General features: G+C 38.3%; 2 protein-coding genes across 2 annotated transcripts in view; one reads left to right on the top strand and one right to left on the bottom strand.

The window, feature by feature from the left end:
- The first annotated feature begins 201 nt into the window (after positions 1 to 201).
- On the top strand, positions 202 to 4268 carry LOC137261156 (small ribosomal subunit protein eS10-like). Its single transcript, XM_067798859.1, has 4 exons — positions 202 to 271; positions 2701 to 2842; positions 3358 to 3532; positions 4066 to 4268. Exons 2-4 carry the CDS (start codon positions 2702 to 2704, stop codon positions 4233 to 4235), a joined length of 486 nt encoding a protein of 161 aa, XP_067654960.1. The 5' UTR covers positions 202 to 271; position 2701; the 3' UTR covers positions 4236 to 4268.
- Positions 4269 to 4983: 715 nt separating this feature from the next.
- LOC137261694 (uncharacterized) overlaps positions 4984 to 21012 on the bottom strand; it is a 53753-nt gene continuing 37724 nt past the window's right edge. Inside the window, exons 7-15 of the mRNA XM_067799472.1 lie at positions 20289 to 20382; positions 19362 to 19425; positions 18697 to 18887; positions 17538 to 17770; positions 17022 to 17079; positions 16298 to 16512; positions 14532 to 14622; positions 13583 to 13700; positions 4984 to 11018 (exon numbers count right to left, since the gene is read on the bottom strand). Of these exons, the coding sequence (XP_067655573.1) occupies positions 10814 to 11018; positions 13583 to 13700; positions 14532 to 14622; positions 16298 to 16512; positions 17022 to 17079; positions 17538 to 17770; positions 18697 to 18887; positions 19362 to 19425; positions 20289 to 20382 (1269 nt within the window). The 3' untranslated portion in view covers positions 4984 to 10813. The remainder of the gene's footprint in view (positions 11019 to 13582; positions 13701 to 14531; positions 14623 to 16297; positions 16513 to 17021; positions 17080 to 17537; positions 17771 to 18696; positions 18888 to 19361; positions 19426 to 20288; positions 20383 to 21012) is intronic.

Below are 21012 nucleotides of genomic sequence, written 5' to 3' on the forward strand. Positions count from 1 at the left end.
AATTACCGGGACCGTCTCATATGTTGTTTCATAATAGTTTCTTAGATTCTTAGATCTATCCGTTGTACGTGTACTTTCTTTTGTTCTGAAGGTTTGAGTTTGTTTAACTGATGACATTTGGCAGAATGATAAATACACCAATGATATCACTTAATTGCTTAACTTTAACATTCCAAGAGCGCTTGGGTCCGGATTATAATTCTCTCGCAAATTCTCGCTCAACGAACGCTAAGAATTCCTCTTCCGGTTTGAGGCCATCACAATCTGTCAAGTATGTTTTACTTGGAAAAATAATCGAGCAAAATCAGCACTTAAAGCGTACCATCCAGTTCCATAATACGTGTATATGTTAATGCTACATCAATCTCTGAATACAACGACATCTTTTCTTTGAAAGTCTTCAAGATATCAGTCATTTGGCTATTTTATTCCACATGTGTATTTAGATTTTTCAGTCAACGACACATGAAGGCATGTTTACAGCTTCAGAATAAAGTTGTAGTAAAAGGACAACCGATAATCTTGAGATATATGTATTCTATGCCCTATATATAGGATTGTCTCTTCTTTACATTGTTTCATATTATTCATATGACGAACAGGATTGGTTATATCATGTCGCAATAAGTAGTGCACAAAGTCGAATTTTACTGTTTATATCTCCTTTGAACCTCGCAGCAACGTTTCCTAGCTTTTGCATGTTGTGATCTTCGTGATCAGTATCGCTGTGCAACTTAACAAATGGACACTCTGTGTGGAAGCAAATTATAAGTAAGCCAAATGAAAACTGATACTATTTTCATATCAAAAAGGTGAAAATTGCTCAGGGGCTTATAAAAGTTCTAAATAGAGAAATGTCATTGCAGTTTTCATGTTGTAACAGACTCATCTAGTGATGTGAAACATTGTGTGTGCATTATAGTCACGTTAATGATCAGATTTCAGGGACTAAATTGGATGGTTTTATGTGCTTGTCAATGCACATGATTGTATCCTAGCGTAATGTAAATTCGCAGACATCTATTTTCGCACACTTATCTGGACATAAAAGTCTCTTGTAAGATTTGATGTTTGTAAACAAGAAGTCATCTTCTTTTTTCCTGCTGTCAGATTCAGAAATCACAAATGTCAAAGTAGAGTTATTTTATCCAAAGTTTTCCAGCAAATGTATTTTTGCTCTTCTGCACTAATGCAAAAACATCCACTCGAAATGAAGCCCTGAAAAATAGTTTTTATTCATTACATCACCAATCTGCTGGTCGTCTATATTGGTAAATAGTAATGCTAAAAGGTCGTGATCCCAGAAATAGTGGGGCGTTGTCTAGGAAAAATAACCTGGGAAGCCCATTTCAGACACAATTCTTATAACTTTATAACAAATTTTCATGAAAAGTTACCAAGTATATTCAATTAATATGACTTCTTATGTTCCAATGAAGTTGTTTTAATTAATGAATTGCGAACATATGCTTGTGTTTATTAGTAAAAGTCTCCAAATGGATGTAGAACATTATTAAAATTTTCATTCAAGATTACTGGAACTTTTACTGTGTTTAAATGCATCTTGTTGATGAAAAAGAAAATGAAGGTTTGTATAATTGTTGATTTTCAAGTGCCTTGTTAATTCCTCATACTATGCCTACAGGTGGTAGGTGCACGAATATTGATTATGCAAATCTAGTATTTTATCTTGTGAAGAATTATTGAAGAGTTATTGTTTACATTCTTCAGCATTAATAGTAATGAAGACAGTAAATCCACTAGAAACAACACTAAGTATTCTATGGAACTTCTTTTTTCTTTCAGTATGTAGGTTGTCTTGCATGGGTATGCCCATCTTCTATATTGAATCAGTTTGTAGTTCCAACCATGTTGAAATTTGAAATCACCAGATTTCTTCTGATATTTAGACTATGCTTGTAACAGGCGGGTAATATGATCAGATGGTCAAGGTCACTGACTTTGTTGACATGTCATGGGTTCCCATATGCGCAGATCGATGTTCATTCTGTTGATCACTGGATTGCCTGGTCCAGGCTCTATTTACAGGTCAGCGCCATATAGCTGGAATATTGTTGAATGCAGCATAAAACTAAACTTACTCACTCGCCTACTCTGGTGTATGGCAACATACAGAACTGTTTACTTACATTTGAAATTTTATTTGTTCTGGCAGCCTGACACAGTAGTTCTGACAAAATTATTTCACAGATCAATTTCAACTGATGCTCTTACTAGTCATAGAGTAAATTTCATGACAAATGCATCAGCTCAGGCCAAGAATCTAATAGGGCTTAAACTGAACTGTAAATAGATGGTACTGTTTCAGATGTGTCCTTCAAAATATAGAATGTCTCCATTGGATAATTGCATCTTCCCTTTTCCCAAAAGGGTCAGTGAGGTAGCCTAGTGGGTAAAGCCTTGGTTTATCTTGGCCAAGAACAGGTTCAATTCTCCACATAGGTACTACATGTGAAACCCATTTATGGTGTACCCTGCTGACTTATTGCAGGAGTAATGCTAAAAGAGATGCAAAACCAAATTCATTGACTCAAGTTTCCTAAAACTGAGATAGTTAGCTAATGGAAGGCTGTCAGTTTTCACCATGACATTTTTTATTGTTACTTCCACATGCATGTTGAACCCTGTTTTTGCTTTGCAATAACTAAACGTTATAACTTATATGTTCTTGATTTTCAGAATGTTGATGCCCAAGAAGAACCGCGTGGCTATCTATGAATACCTGTTTAAGGAAGGTGTTATGGTGGCAAAGAAAGATTTCTTTGCTCCTAAACATCCTGATGTTGATGTGCCCAACCTCCATGTCATCAAAGCTTGTACAGTAAGTTTGTCATGGATCACCATGCCCCTACAGCACAACCTTTCCCCATGAATCTCTGGGACATCATAGTGACATTTGTAAATTTGCACTGTTCATGATGATGCCAAATTGTGAAGCAGTTTGTCATGGATCACCATGCCCCTACAGCACAACCTTTCCCCATGAATCTCTGGGATATCATAGTGACATTTGTAAATTTGTACTGTTCATGATGATGCCAAATTGTGAAGCAGATGTTAAAGTTTATGGGACTATTTAAAACGTGAAATAAAAGATCACTTACTAAGCATGATATATACTGAACAGCAAAAGAAACATAAGTTTAAAAAAATGTAATGTCATAAAAGTAAGAGTTTGTTAATGTCTTCTATTTGGAAACTTGACAAGACGCCAGAGTTGTTTCTAGTCAGTATATGACACAGTGAATAGGTGTACAATTTTTCAAGGATCTCCACTTTTCAAAATCTAGAGCACGTTAGTTAAAGTGTAATGTGTATTAATTGTTACCATTACAGAGCCTAAAATCAAAGGGCTTTGTGCGAGAACAGTTTGCATGGCGCCACTTCTACTGGTACTTGACAAATGAAGGTATCCAGTATCTGAGGGATTTCCTCCACCTGCCAGCAGAGATCGTCCCTGCCACACTGAAACGCCAGACCCGACCAGAGACGGCCAGGCCCAGACCAAAGGGTATGTTATCAAGTTAAACAGTGATGCTTGCAGTTAATGGTGTGTTTTATGTTTGTTATGACTAATATGAGTTACGTTTTCAGAATTAAGCATCAGAAGCAGTGGGTACAAGTCATTGTAACACTGTTTAACGTAACAGATCATGGGACCCTAGTGTCAAATTTTACACTAGATCAGACATCAGGAACCCTCTTCAATTTTGATTGTTGTGCTACATTTTCAGGGCCAACAGTTTTAGTAATATATTTTTACTTGATCTAGTAATTCTTTGTCTTTTCATCAACCATATTGTATCGTGGTATCAGAGATTTGCGGTTATTTCCATTTATCAGCTATGTAACATTCTGATATCAGCACACCTCATTATGGTTGAAATATTGCGTGTGAGTGTGGCATAAAAATACACTGAATATCAGCTGAACACAGAACTCGTGTTCTTGTAAGGGTCGTGTTATCTCCTTTTGAGCTGTGTTATTTCCTCATATCCTCAGTGCTATTTCCAGCAATCTTCAATGGAAGTGTTCGTGTTTCAGCTGCTGAGCCAGGTGGCCGACCTGGAATGGACCGTGACAGGCAGGAGTACAGAAAGGCAGGCCCACCTGGTGCCGGAGACAAGAAGTCTGATGTTGGTGCCGGTGCCACACAAGAGTTCCAGTTCAGAGGTGGCTTCGGTCGTGGTCGGGGTGGTCCACCAAGGGAATAGACACTTGTATATGTAATAAATTTCTGGTGGGAACTGTCTTGTTGGTTGTGATTTGTTCTATGAAATGGAAGATGACAGTGTTTCAGAGATAACTGTGTAGCCTCTCATGGTAGTCCATGGAGAAGAGAATAAGGGTAGATGCAACCTGATATTGTCAGTTATTGGTTTTTAGTAGAAGTGATCAAGCACGGAAAAGCCCTACAATAGTCTTCTTTCTCAATATTCATTGAATACCTATGACTCAGTACCTAATTTCTTCCACTACAAGTGTTGTGTAGGGAGTAAGTTACAGATGGAGAGAAGTTTATTGAATATTTCCGGTCACATGACCTCGTCGTATATAGGCCGTAGCAACTGAAGCTGGTGGAAAGTGGCAACCAATTGGAGTGAGTGTCCAGGTTCAGCAACGTCCTTGATCAAGAGGCAATATATCTGAAAAGGTTGTATTGCATGTGTCATGCTGCTGGATTGAGTGGTCAAATACTTAAAGCTTACTCCATTTGCAGAATCAAACGAGTGAGTACGACTTTACCCCATAGTGTTTCAGCCATATCATGGCAGTGAATGCAAGAAATGGGCTTTACCCATACAAACATGGCGGGTAAACACTTAGGGTGGTTGCAGCGTAGCCCACTGGTTTGAGAATTCAACAGTCACCCCTGCTTGTGTGACCTACAAGTTTAACCAAAATGTAAACATGATCAAGAACGTGCACTATTTTCGATTTTAAAGAAGAAAAAAACAACAGTTGCTTGTAAAACTGTCCTTTTATTAAATAAAAGCTGCTTTTGAGCTCATGACCAAGGCTACATCTTGGTGATTCTTCACATCACTTATATAGTTAATATAGAACAACTCGAAAATAAACTCTACTACACAACCTTGTAAGAAAGGATCATGGACCTGTTCCACAAGGCACTGTCAGTGCAGAAGTGATCACCACTCAAGCACTTTGACAAATGCTGATGATCGTCTGAACGAAGATCAGTTTGTAGAACTGAATCCATGTAAACACTGATTAATAAGCAGTTTAGATCATGCACTTGTTAAAACAGGTTTGACTTGTTAATTGATGTTTCTATTGCCTTATATAATGCCAAGTATAAAATTAATTAATTGCCATTATACAATAAACAGTTTACTTGATACAACATAAAATGCTTCAAATCAGTCATTTTTAACTGGGGTATCCTGATCGAGCTGTCCATTTGCACTGTAAAAAAAATTCATTTTCACATCCAACTGCTAATTCATATTCATTTATTCACCTGTATGGGTATTATTTTCCAGTTACGAGACATTGCCAATATTATGCATAAATAACAACTATTTCCTTGACAACATCCATACATGAATAAATATGTTCTTACAGTATTGGAACAACCAGAAAATCTCATTGCATATACGAGAAACATTTACAGGACCTGTTCACATTTCAGTGTAAAAATATTTTAAAACAAAGGTAAATCAGATCAATGACATGCCACCATGATTTCTTTGCATACTGACCGAAACGTCACAATCTCGTTTCCATGTCTCGTCAAGGTAAAAAGCTTATTCAGATCACTTTCCACATAGCATACTCCAAGTTATCTTTGTGTCCCTTTCTGAGATCAAGCCTACATGTGCCAGTATTCTCATGCACATGAATCTGAGTATATATCTTGCTTTGCACTACATACTACTGTGATAAGAACAACATTTAATTTGATCATAACTCACTTTTTCCCAGACGGATACCAAACAAGCATTTAATCAGTTATATTTTAATAAATATTGTTTACGGATTCACATAGCCACACACATCCTTGATATCTCCAGGGTAATCGTTCCGATAAGTCTCCATCATACCCTGGATGCATCTACGACTCGGCCCGAAAATATTATTACCTCCCTTTGATGGCTCCACATTCTCACAGTAGCCAATCAGCTAAGCCGCCATTACAACTGAACTTGCCAGGGTCAACAATGATAGAGGTCGCTGCTGCGAAAGTTTGTTCGCAGCGGGACTCAGATTTTGGGGGAATTATACAAACACAATGATAGGTCAGAAAAGTTTTTAAAAATATATGCAAGAACTCCTGCCTCTTTCAGAGACCATCTGAATGGTTCAAGTTGCCAAGTTTAAGCGGTCAGATAATTTAAAAAGGCGAAAGTGAGTTGTGAATGGTTCGCTCAACTTTCCAGTGTATACACTTGATTGGATAAATAGCCAGCCAAGGGAAGTGATAGATTTAGCGTGCTTAGCCATAGATGCATCCAGGGTATAGTGGACACTAATCAGAACGTACACCATGGAGATATCAAGGATGAGCCACTCACTGCTTTCAAGCAATTGCGCCTGGAGATAGAAAACTGGGTCTGAAACTGTTCTAATGAACTAGTATACCATCAGTTTTCATGCAAAGACAGCAACAATAATTTTCTTTACCGATAACGTTACCTTGAAACACTAATTTGAATAGAATGCAGGTATCAGGTTAACTTTGAATCTTGCTGTATCTTTCTACCTCCGGCTGGGATGGGTATCCCAGATACCCAGTCCAGACCTATTTGTACCCCTAATGGACACTGACCCTGTGAGAAGACAAGCTTGTCAGTATGAGGTACCATTACTGTCGCCCACAAGATACTGTGGCAGCAAAGTATCGAGTATCAGTTCTTTGCTTGGTTGAAAAGGAAGAAATCAACAAAAAACAAGGCCTGGACCAGCTCCATTCTCACAACTGTTCATTTATTAGGCCAGACTCTTTTTGGGGTCCCAAAATTCAGGCAGTCGGCTTTAAAAACATAATTGTGGTTCGTAGAAAAAGTGGAGGGAAAGTGATACAACAAATGTTTGGGCCAGATTGGTGACAGTGAATGACAGTTTACATTTTCCTTAAACACTCCACTTCTGGTTGGCAACATAAAAGGTTACTCTTCACATGTTTTGTACATTTGCTTTTACAAACTGTGTTTTCAAAAAGTCCCACTTCAGGATGTAACTGTTCTACGTCGGACACATACCACAAATATGCTCCTCACATCATCAGACATCCACTTGAAACATTTAATATAATTTTAAAATCATAAGTGTCTGAAAGTTGCAATGTGGGAGAAAAGATCACGATCTCATTCTGAATTGCAAAAATGCAGGAGATGAGACCTAAACAGCCCAGATTACAATCGCTATTCATGAAACATGCTGCCGTACATTGTGGTTTCAGATGTTGATTTGAATCACAGACACAGGAACAAACTTAAAAAGAAAATAAGATATCACTCAGTGAGCAATTTGAACACAGAGCATCAGGTTCATGCAGGCAAGGAAAATTGTATTTCATTATTGTTGTAAAACACAAATTCGTAATTATTCTGATGAAAAAAAAAGCCCTGTAAATTGTTATTGGAAAATTTGTTTTTGCCTTTCTGTATATTTTCAAATTTCAAAACCTAAAGCTTCTTCAACATAAGATGATCGTTTGCTTGATAACAGTGTTTGAATCTATACCAAAACATCGCACCCATTGCAAGAAAGAAGTTGTCTATCCATAAAAGTCTTCACCCTCATCATACCAACTTTTTAAAGAAGTTCTTCAACAGTGTCCCATATGTCTTCTTACATGATGAGATTACCCTTCAGACTGTTTTCACAACAATGACGTATTAGATTACAATTCATGCTTTGCACAAATTTTATTACCTAATAAAATCATCAAATCTGAAAGTCAACCAAATGTGTCAATCTTATAGTTAAATGTGAAGATAGGCTACCATTTTCTAGGACAACTTAATATTGATATATTTAAACTGGTTCAGATAATTTTACAAAACATTATTTCAACAGTTATGACATGCAAAACAGTAAATACTTAACATAATAATAATAATCATATTATTTCCACCATGGAACAGTAGTGAGTATCAATTATGAGAATGTCCTTTTATAGGACAGATAACAGCATCACCAAGCTGCTTAATAGTTAAACTTTTTTGACAGCACATACTATGCTCCTTGTCATGACTGCCTGCATGAACCGTGTGGCAATATGTCTGGAATGAAGGAAGTTAAAAAGATGGGAAGATAAAAACATCTGCAAAGCCATCCCTCCTTGCAACAATTTTTTCATAATGAATTTGTTCAGGAACACTGTAATGAAACATTGCCAACAATACATAAACATATATTTTAACATATACAATATGATTTTCTCGATACATAAGCTTAAACTGTGCTTACATGATATATACATATCATTATATGAATATTGAAGCACAGTTTTTTGTTACTCAAAATATATAGAAATATACACTATAAATCACTTTTCGAAATATAGATATTTTTCGACTACAAAAGAGTATCACCAGGATCATCACAAATCTCCTGTAAATGTCAAGCTAAGATAGCGTATATATCATAGCACCTACATGGACATTCAATTGAAGCACCAGGGTTTAATATACCTGTGTTGTAGGTAGAGGTATCCTGACAAAAATAGCTCTCAGTGCTCAGGTTGGCAGCTGCACACCTTAGAAAACACTGTACAATTTGTTTAGGTAAATATATAACGCAAACAAAACCATCCAATAAACAAGGTATCTTTAACTTTGACTTTAAGATATGGTTTGAAGGCACAGCAAGCCACACATGGAGTATAAGAGAATCCCAGATTAGATCCTGGCTCAAATCAGATCTTGTAGGTGCACATTGTGTATATTCCTGTACACCAGTAGACGAAAACAAGTTATGGAGGGAACTTGATATGTTGATCAAAATACATACTTCACAGGTCTGTACACACTATATACCTCAATCACCCCGGCTCTCTGAGGTGTAGAATCTATTATTTAACCATCCAATCAAGTCAAACAATTTGGTCATTCATCACCATCCATGACACCTACAAAAACACTTGTCTCCCTTTCGATGAAAGTTACATGCGAAAATGTAACTAACTCAAACTGGTTTCCTCAGGCACAGATACGGAATCACTTCACTTCCATGTGTTATAAACTGCATAATCTACATGTCCACTGTGCATACTCATGGGTGATAGAGGAACACATGAATTACTGAATGACAACGAAAGACTGCAATATTGCATATCAGTATTAAGTCAGTAAAAACGTAATGATATAGACACAGACAAATTATGTCTGGTTCTGAAGAACATCAAACTGAATAACAACGTAAGTTCTGTAAAGAATCCATAAAAACATATAAAATGATTTTAAAAGTTTGAAGTAAGAACTTAGTTTAAGATAAAGTGGGTGAGTTTTGTAACAAAATAAAAAATCAGTTGCAGAAGCAGTAGATAACCTTCCAGTATTTCATAAATAAAACATGAACACAAGGAAAATTATTTCAACAAATATGAACATACCATAAAATACACAACGTCCAAACTGAAACCACAGAGTTGACACTGGGAACACTTCAAAATAATTACAAAGCTACAAATCAGACTTTCACATACTGTACATACCAACAACTTACTTCCTTACTTACTTACGTACTTACTTATCAATTCCTGAGTACACTGTTAGAACAAATTAACAATTAATCATCAAAGTTAGACTGCTGTCCTTGTTGTATCATAATGTTCCAGGTAAGACAATTAAAATGCAATCACTGACTACAACATACATCTGAGTATACTGAAAGACAGATAATATTCTAAAGTCTCCACCTATCTACAATATTGTACAATACAATATTATTAGGAAGAAACTGGATCGTAAAGACTAAACATTTCCACAAGCCATAATTTCAAAATTTAAAATCCTGCAATACCATTTCAACAAACTCTTTTGTAAATCAACTCTCTCAAAATATATTGCCTAACCTCTGTATGACATTGTATATACAGATGTCGCAAGTTATTGCAATAACAACATTGACATCACCTGTGTCAATATTCACTATCCATGATATGATGACGATGTTAGAATTTATGGCCACCAATGCCTGCGAATTGTGGTAATGTTGCCAAACATTCACTCTCACTCACTCATAAACATTACATAAACGTTCCTTCCCATGAACACAAGATTCATAACATAAAAAGATATCTTTGTTTATCCAATGTTTGTTTTGTAATGCTCATGTCTTCTTCATAACATAAACAAAAACAACAGTTTCAAAAACTTCTATAAAAACAATGAATAACAGAAGAAAAGAAGCTATATGCATATGACAAAAATACTCAAGATTGTGGTGAAACTTATTGCTGCAATTCTGACTGTCCTTGAGGTGCTTTATAAGAAGCTTGCTCTATTAGATTTTGACCGAGTGGCACATAATACAACGTAACTTCTCCGATGTACAGACAGACTAGAGAGTGACAATTTATGAAGGCAACAGTTTTGGTTTCAATAAGGAAGGGAGATTACTCTTGCAGGCAAGATAGCAATGTTAATAATACCTAACATGCACACACAATGAAGACTGTTTTCACAGAGAAAACAGTGGGCAAAAATGGATTCCCAGTTTGTGTTAGTGAAGCATAGGATCACACAATCCCGTCAAAGTATAGGTTAGTACACCTCAGTATGGAGATATCACTAAAAGTATGTCCACTGTTAGTTGCCGGTGTTCAGACAGAACTGGGTTTGTGGACAAATCTGAGGATAACGTAGCCAAGCAGCCGGAACAAACAGATGAAGAAGATGAGGGGAAAGACATAGACCCAGTAGGATGGCTGCACTTGATAGAAGGACAAGACTTGGTAGTTGGTAACGGATGTTTCATTGGTAATCAGGCAGGTGCTGAACTGGGAGGCCTCACTGCTGGTTGCACACCTGGAACAGAAGGATTTGATCACAATATTTTTTATCACAATATTGAGTTACTTCCACAAATAGAAAAGAAGGATTTGATCACAATACTGAGCTGTTTCCACACCTGGAACAGAAGGATTTGATCACAATACAGAAGGATTTGATCACAATACTGAGCTGTTTCCACAGCTGGAACAGGATTTCATCACAATACTGAGCTGTTTCCACAGCTGGAACAGAAGGATTTCATCACAATACTGAGCTGTTTCCACAGCTGGAACAGAAGGATTTCATCACAATACTGAGCTGTTTCCACAGCTGGAACAGAAGGATTTCATCACAATACTGAGCTCTTTCCACAGCTGGAACAGAAGGATTTCATCACAATACTGAGCTGTTTCCACAGCTGGAACAGAAGGATTTGATCACAATACTTTCCACACCTGGAACAAGCATAATGATTACAAGCTTAAGCTGTTGCCACAAGTGGAATATGACTGAAAGACAGCTGTTGCACAATTGGAAGAGAAGGTTCGTTTATGATTACATGACTGTGCTGCTTGTACTGGTCTTCTGACTGATTGAAATAGTCAAGGACTGATGCAGCAACTAAATGACCAAGCAACAGATGAACTATTTTCATCATCAAACATTTCTTTTCTATTTTTATGTGCATTAACAACCATAACTGGATATTTTGACAAATGTCACTAACCAATTATTTTCAATAACTGACTGGTTTTAATGAACCAATTGTCAGTTATGAGGTCTTAACAAATTCCAAACACTAGCTGTTTGCACAACTGTAATGAGCATTTCCCAAGTTCTTCAACAAAGGTCGAAATTAATGGCAACTACTATGTTAAATGCATTTAAAAACTCATAATATCATTCATTTTTTATATAAAGAATGACTTTTTTAGCGTCTTACAGTGTGACTTTTTTAGCGTCTTCATCAAGGCTGCACAACTGCAGTATTCCCTGTGTACATCTTCAAAAAAATGAAATGGTCATACAATATAAATGACCACACACTTATCATACTGTGTCAACTAACGCTGCTGTGTAACGTGTGGTGCATATATACATATTACTGCAAATGAAAAGAGTTTTTGGTAAATACATAAGAAAGACTGCAAATCTTGCTCATAAACTCTTCAGCCAATCAGGGGTTGCATATTAAGCAGCCCGGAAATGTTCGTATTTTCTTTAGCTTGATGACTGGTCAAAACATCACGACTTTGTTTCAAACTAAAACAAGCTTTGTATCCCAGGCTGTTTGTGGGATAACTGTCTCTTCAAATACAGAAGTCCATCAGTGGGTCCACAACACTTTATTCCTGATATGATCTGAATACAACTACATTATACTGTAACGAGGGCTGGGCGCATTTAGGGAGGCTATAATCAGCCAACCTGCCTAGCCGCTGTCCGAGGGTCCAGTCCAGACTCACACAAAGCATTCTTAATTTAACCCTAGGGTCCTGATCAGGCTGTCACGTGGTGTGATGTATTTGTCCAGATGTCAGCCTGCAGTATCCTGCACCTCATCCACAATGTCATGCTTCAGTGGCCAACTGGCTTTTGTCTAATTATAGGCAGCTAATGACTCAGTGTTGGTGGCCATGAAGACAATGGTCAAGCTGCGTTGATTTCCTTTCTATTGACAGCCATGTCATTATTTTAGAGAGCTATTTCAATTTACATAACTCAAGGGATATAATATTACTCATAAACCCTGTTCCAAAATGCCAACGACATATGCCTCCAATGTTTGTTTCAAACTCAAGTCTGGCAAACCAAGGGTATACTTCAGAACAGATTTTAAGTACTTTATACTGATAAAGCAAATCCTGCAATTACACAATGCTATTTCTCTTGATAAAATATCAGTTTCCAAACTGCATCAGAACTCATCTAGAAAATCACCAGTAAATCAAAGATGGGACTGGGTGAGACATGTGCACAGCTCCCTGCTATTGTATACAAATTTAGACACAGTTATCTTAATCCCTTCATATAATACAATGTGACGCAAAAACAAAGAACCATTAGAATGGAAATAGTAAACTATCTTGTTTAACAGAGTCACCTTCTCTTGTTCGTTCACTCAAACCGATATGTAATGTCATTTTCTTACTCCCTGAAAAAGTTTCACAGAAGTGTAACCCATAGATAAGCCGACCCCACTTCTACCATCCAAACTGCTGGGCCCAGACTTAAGGAATTCCCCTGTTGTTGCTGCACCATGGAAAGTTCAGAAAGAGAGACGTTTATTTCACAAGTGTTTACCTCTAGTTGAGGTTGTGAGAACTAAAGGTTATTGATTTGGGAATTTTGGAATTGTTTTTGCTTCTTGAAATTTTATCTATCTATCTATCTATCTATCTATCTATCTAGAGAGAGAGAGAGAGAGAGAGAGAGAGATCTGCGCAATTGTGAACCAATGACATGTGCCAACCAAGTCAGCAAACCTGACCACCCAATCCCATTAGTCGCCTCTTACGATAAGCTTAGTCGCTTTTTGGGCCTATTCTACCCCGGATCTTCACGGGTCTCATCTCTATGGAACTAAAGACACTTACTGTACAGGGTTATCTCCGGAGAACTCGAGCACCATGAGGCAGTGGAAGGTGTAGTGCAGGAAGGAGAAGTACTTGATCCAGTCCAACCAGAAGGGGAGATGGCGTGTGTAGAAGCCACCTGCAGTAATTTAAGTGATTACAACCTGGTTCATCTAATTTTTAGGCCCTGGTTATACCTGGATTGTCTAACTCATAGGTAATTCTCCATGGGTCAGTGTGATCTGTGGAGTCACTGACCAGTAAAATCTGCTTGAAGAAGAGATTAGAGACCTTGGTGATCTCTAGATGCTTACTATGCTCACTAATGACATTAGATTAGCTAGACAGGTTTATCAATTAAGATAGGAAAGGCAATGAAATATTCTGGCCTTTTCATGAGGCCAAGATACAAAAACCTTGAATGCTATTAATAATAATGATATTTAAAACACGCCTTTCCTTTCCTGCTCAAAGTGCACATGATGATGCTCAAAAGCTTGATAGTCACATAACTTATCCCACCAGGTACCCATTTTCTGCTTGTGAAACATTGTAAAGAAGCTTACTGAAAGGTGTCAGATTTTACTTAAGACTAATCAGAGGAAAAGACGTAAATGGCCTTCAAGATTGACCTTTAAGACTGGCCTTTAGGTTAAGCCTTAACCCTGGCCTTCAAAGCAAGAAAGAAGTAAGTGAGTGAGTTTAGTTTTACACCGCACTCAGCAATATTCAAACTATATGGCAGCAGTCTGTAAATATTCAAGTCTGGACCAGACAATCGAGTAATCAACAATATGAGCAACCATCTGCGCAACTGAGAATCGATGACATGTATCAACCAAGTCAGCGAGCCTGACCACCTAATCCCGTTAATCATCTCTTACAACAAGCATAGTCGCCTTTTGTGGCAAGCATGGGTTGCTGAAAAGCGAAAGTAAATAGACCTAAAAGTGAAAGTAAATGGACCTACCTAGCAGCATGATAGCCATCATGACAAGTGTCGCTATGGACACGGCCTTCTGAAAGTCCATGAAAACAATCCCCAAGAACAAACCAATACTCTGAAAACAATCAAAGCATCATATGAAACAAAACAATCATAAAACATGTATGTATAAAACAATAATTCTGCCAATTTAACAACATAGACAACAAAAGACAACATAGACTCAAGAATGATTGGTCCAACATGTCAGCTAAATCCATCCAGAGATGACCTCAATCCAAGTGTAGGAGTATGAGCGGATTACATGTCACAGTGTACACCTATTAAAATCTTTTCTGAGATAATATCTCACTGTAAATCAAATGTCACTGTGTTCTTTAAACTGACTGGTTTAAAGACATGTTCGAATGGTATTTGATTCCATGAATTGGAAGATGTTGCCTACTGACATACATATACTGACACGGACATATACACATATACTGACACGGACATATACACATATACTGACACGGACATATACACATATACAGACACGGACATATACACATATACTGACACGGACATATACACATATACTGACACAGACATATACACATATACTAACACGGACATATACACATATACTAACACAGACATATACACATATACTAACACAGACATATACACATATACTAACACAGACATATACACATATACTAACACAGACATATACACATATACTGACACGGACATATACACATATACTGACACAGACATATACACATATACTGACACAGACATATACACATATACTGACACAGACATATACACATATACTAACACAGACATATACACATATACTGACACGGACATATACACATATACTGACACGGACATATACACATATACTGACACAGACATATACACATATACTGACACAGACATATACACATATACTAACGCAGACATATACACATATACTGACACGGACATATACACATATACTAACACAGACATATACACATATACTAACACGGACATATACTGCGCACAACTGTTGTGTTTTCCGCAGTGGCTACATCATTCCAGTCATATTGTGACAAATGGCCAGTTGATGACATTTCACTGTTGTACCCGTACTCGATGTAAATATTTCATTTCAAACCTCTGGCTAATGCTTTCGGTTCCAAATGAATGTCTGTGCCTCAAATACTCAATAACACCTGGAAATTGGCCAACACATGATGTTTTTCTCCTAAATGATGAATATGTTACATTCTGGACACTGTAAAAATGCACCAAATCATATCTGTTAAGTTAAGTTCTAACCCTGTACACTCACTCCAGGACTCCAAAAATGTCTGGGGAAAATGGCTGATTCTATATTACTACATGCTTTCTCACTGGTTAATTTAACATAACCTGATTGACAGATGCTATGACTAAACAGTGTCATTCAGACAGTGGTCAAATGTAACATTTTAGATTTAGGATTACACTTTCTCAGTGAAGGACAGATTGACGTATTTTTTGTAGGTTTCAAGGGATTTGATGAGTCGCGATAATTTACTATTTTTTTCAGAAGGTACACAAGTTATGTGATCTAGACAACCATTTGTCACACTTCCAGTTCTTATTGAAGCTGCAGTCAGTGAGTGGTTAATTCTGTGCTGACAGGTATCTGATTGAAAGTGCATGGTCCATAGCTAGACACAAAACCCACAGGATACTGACACAGTAAAGGGACCTAACTCTGCAAAGTGACTTAGATTACTGCTTCATCCGTTCCTGATCTTAAGTAGACCTACCTGACCACAGATGGCCCCCAGCATGACGGTGAAGATCGTCCCAAAGAACGGCCCAGCTCCGTTCAGCCCAATGCACCAGTATGATATGATGACAAAGGCTGTGGGCAGGACGAGAATAAGGGGCAGCTCACTAGTCATCTTGGCGAAGTAGTACGCTGACAGTCGGTACCAGCCTGCAGAGCGCTCCTTCTGGATTACAACCCTCTCACTGGGGACTGTCAGACAAAAAAACAGACATATACCTTCTCTCTAGGAGACTGCCAGACACACAACAAGACGTATAGCTTCTCTCTAGGAGACTGCCAGACACACAACACAACACATAGCTTCTCTCTAGGAGACTGCCAGACATACAACAAGACATATAGCGTCTCTCTAGGAGACTGTCAGACAAACAACGCGATATGCAGCTTCTCGGCTGCAGACTGTCAGACAAAGAACACGACATATAGCTTCTACATCTTACACATCTTCAGGTGAGATATACCTTCACATCCCTCTCAGAGGGGACTGTCAGACAAACATGAGATACACCTTCAAACCCTCTCAGAGGGGACTGTCTGACAAACATGAAATACACCTTCACAACCCTCTCAGTTGGGACTGTCTGACAAACGTGAGATATACCTTTACAACTCTCTCAGTTATAATGTAATATAATTTTGTTGCCAATACACCCGCCCTCGTCTCAGAGGTGAGACAAACAACATAATAAAGTACTCACATGTTGATACAGCATCAAACAATGGTGCGAAGCTCCAGTGGAGTGCGATGAAAAATATCTGTAAACATAATTCATACACAACATAGGGCAGCTAACATATTGTGTCAAAAGTGATAAATGATGGTTTTAAGATCACAAAATACTGGGGACAGTGACTTCAAATCATACTGGTCATATATAAAGATTTTATAAGACACTATCCATCTATAATTGCCCATACATTCTTCTGACAATGCTACTTTACTGCTATCCTTCAGACAATCCCCAATCCAAACTTTCTAACACACTATCAACTTTACATCCTTAAATAACCCCCACTAACATCCTTCTAAGACACTGCTTCCATCCTTTCCACACACTGCTCCCATCCTCATAAAACCATGCTCCAAAACTCATAATACCTTGTTCTCATCCTTCTAGCACTTCCTGTTCCCATCCTATCAACCATTGATAACGCTGGATGTACTTATCTGCTGTGTGTCTATGGACCCCTGCTCTCCTCCTTATAACACTCACCACTCCCATCCTGTCTCTCAGTGTCTCTTCATTGCGAGGAAGCTGGAACCACAACAGACTGACCAAGACACAGAGAAGCAATGCCTCAAGAAGACGCAGTTTGTTGAGGATCCGTGACCTTGAATTCTTGAAGGTCCGTACCGTGAGCTGTTTGAACTGAGTGAAGAACCCGGTTGGCCACTTGTCCTTATCTTCCTTCAGGTTGAGCATGTCCACACTACCAGTCTCAGAAGCTGCAGTGTGAGTGAGTGAATGAGTTGAGTTGAATGCTACTTTAGACATTGTTCCAGGTACAGTCAAGTCTTGTTAATCTGACCTCTATTTATCTAACAATCAGCTTTATCTGACACTTTTGTTGGTAACAAATTGAATAAATGTAACTTAGTCTCATTTATTTAGTCCGACATCCTCTCTAATCCGACAATTTGCTTTGCAACGGACAATGGCTGATTAACAAGACTTGACTGTATATCATTTTGGAGAAAATTTTCTTTGTCAAGTAGGAGAAAATATTTTGGTATTCATAATTATTCTTAAAATACACATCATCAGTTATATCTCCTGATCTGCAATCCTCGGATCGTCCCACTGAGCAATGCAACATGAAGTCACGCAACATCCAAGCATGTCATCCTGATGTCAGCTGGCAGACCAATTCGTACAATTTATGGACCAATTCTAACCCAGAATCCAACAAATGATCCTAAGTGAGTGAGTTTAGTTTCACTCCGCAATAATCCAGCTATATGGCCGCTGTCTGCAAATAATCGAATCTGGACCAGACAATCCAGTGATCACTAGCATAAGCATCAATCTATGCAGTTGGGATACAGAGACATGTGTCAACCAAGTCAACGAGTCTGACCACCCGAGCCCACTAGTTGGCTCTTTAAACAAACAGGACTTCCTGATGATCAGTTGTGTAACGTGATCTTATAAGAGCTGATGAAAAAAACAAAAGCTTAAGACTCAGCAAAGTCCAGGACCCAAGGTTATAAAACTTTCCTGAGTACGATCTCACACTCAAATCTGGTTTCGTGCACAACTCAGAACACAGACTTGGTAAATGGAGGTGATTACACAATCTGTGTACATTTTCATGCCCAACTTCACATGAAATACCTATTATCTGAAGTACTGGTGAAGTGAAATACTTTACCTTCAATATCTGGCTGAAATTTGGCATCTGTTCTTCGCAATCGCTTGCTGACCTTCCTGTAGATGGGGCTGTGTGTGAGATATTTGAGGCTGGGTTTGAAGGATCGCCGGATGGTGGTCAGAGGGGTGCGGTCATCATTCAAACCAGGGTCAGTGTTACCCCTCAACACTAATGGCCAATTGTCTGTTCCTCTGAAGAATGGAAAATCATCAAAGTTAAACGTCAAATTTCAGGGGTGAAGGAATCAGAAGTGTTCAGTAATACCAGCAACAGGTTGAGTGAGTGAGCTGATGATTCAAAGTCTTCTGTCACTGCATGTACACAGGAGGTACTTGGAACAGCGACATGACTATTAATGTAGTGGCCAACCAGACATATATAGCTCCACACAGACAGGAGGTGGTCGGAACAACCCTAGAAGATACATTATAAAGGCTTCTTAAAGTTGCCATACAGGACTCTTCATCACTTAACAAAGGCACGAGGTGGATGGAACAGTTGTATCATTTATCATTGTTGTTGTGACAAAACTAGACCCCTATCACTAAATACAGACAGGAGGTGTTTTGAACAGCCTCAACAGGTATATCATGTAACATGTAGACTCTTATCACTAACTACAGGCAGGAGGTTGTTGGAACAGCCTCTACAGGTATATTATGTACCTGATGGCATCAGCTGCATCAACTATCTGCCTCCGAGTCTTCTCACTTTCTCGTAACTTCTCCACTGCAAGTCATATAACCAATATGTTAATAATAATGTGAATTTGATAAATACATACAGGTTTGATCCATATCTCAACAAATAGTATACCAGGGGCATATACCAATACTCAAGTCAAGATATGGAATACATCTCAAGAGGTAATCTGCAATGTTTTTATATGAACTTCTCCACATTTAGCCTGGTCCAGCTGACAAGAACTTAAATCCCCACTGTGTACATATCGTCATCTATTCCTTCATTACCTGAGAGCAAACACTGATACAGAACTATGACCCTCTTACCCTGGCAGGTGTACAAAAACTTTTTAAAAGCAACTTGCCACAGGGCAAGTGACTTCACGAAAGTAACTTGTTCGGACTAATTATCCACTTGCCCTGATTTATGACACAATGTTTGATGTTTACTGGACTATTTATCAAAGAGTGCTAATGTAATAGCTACATTATCAGCAGTGAAAATTATCTAGTAGCCCCTGGACAACTTAGATGCCATTATTTGATTGCCCAAAATGAAAACTGACTTGTCCCAGGCATCGGGCGAGGTGATTTTTTTTAACCCCTGCCTGGCCTCCAGCTGTTCATCACCTATCAACATTTTTTAACTGTGAAAGGCTCAGGCTCGCTGACTTGGTTGACATGTCATCGGTTCCCAACTGCGCAGATCGATATTCATGCTGTTGATCACTGGAAGGTCTGTCCAGACTTGATAACTTACAGACCGCCACCATATGGCTGGAATATTGCTGAGTGCGGCGTAAAACTAAACTCACTCACTCACTCCTTCTTGATCCATCTATACTTCTTCTCACATTGGATGAACACAGATTCTGACAACTTGGTGTTACTTCAACTGATGCGTCTCACCTATGAAGTCTGCTGGGTTGTAGTGCTCTGCCATGGGCATGCCAATGTCTTTGAAGAAGGTCATCACATTTTCAGTGTCTCCAAAATAGGCAAGCTGAAAAACATAAAACAATGACTACATATCAAAAACATTTTAATTTAAAGGAACATATGGCAAAAATAATACATAAATCAGCATGACGTTATCAAACTATGATTCAATACAGTGGAAGCCCAAAAAGCAGACATCCCTCCAATCCAGCATGCTTTCAATATCAGCACTAGAATTTGGTCAAAGTAGAAAGTAGTTAATTCATGATACATGCGCCCTAATCTGGCATCAGTCTACTCCATACTTCGGCGCAATAAAGACCTCCCAAATGACTGTTTGTAGAGTAGTTAATGCTCACAAAACCAGCATCCCCTTTCTTGGTTCTCCTGTTGATTGGCTGAATGTATATCTTAAGCATAAGTAGGTGACTAAAATTGGTGATCAGCACCTGTCACTTGGCAAATTAAATTAACTGGCATCTCCCAATCTGTCAGTCACTCACCAGTCAAGCAGGTGAGATTGGAATGAACTCTTGAAATGGGTGCATCCTGGCAAGCAGTTCTACCATTATGTCCTCAGAACGCAATCCTAGAGTTGAGACAACTCCCAATTCATAGACAATTGACAGCTGTATAACTCAAATAGCCCTATGGGACAGTGCATTACTAAAATGGAGGACAACTGGGTAATCCA

This window comes from Haliotis asinina, chromosome 14 (genome assembly GCF_037392515.1).
Source record: "Haliotis asinina isolate JCU_RB_2024 chromosome 14, JCU_Hal_asi_v2, whole genome shotgun sequence".
Classification (NCBI taxonomy): Eukaryota; Metazoa; Mollusca; class Gastropoda; order Lepetellida; family Haliotidae; genus Haliotis; species Haliotis asinina.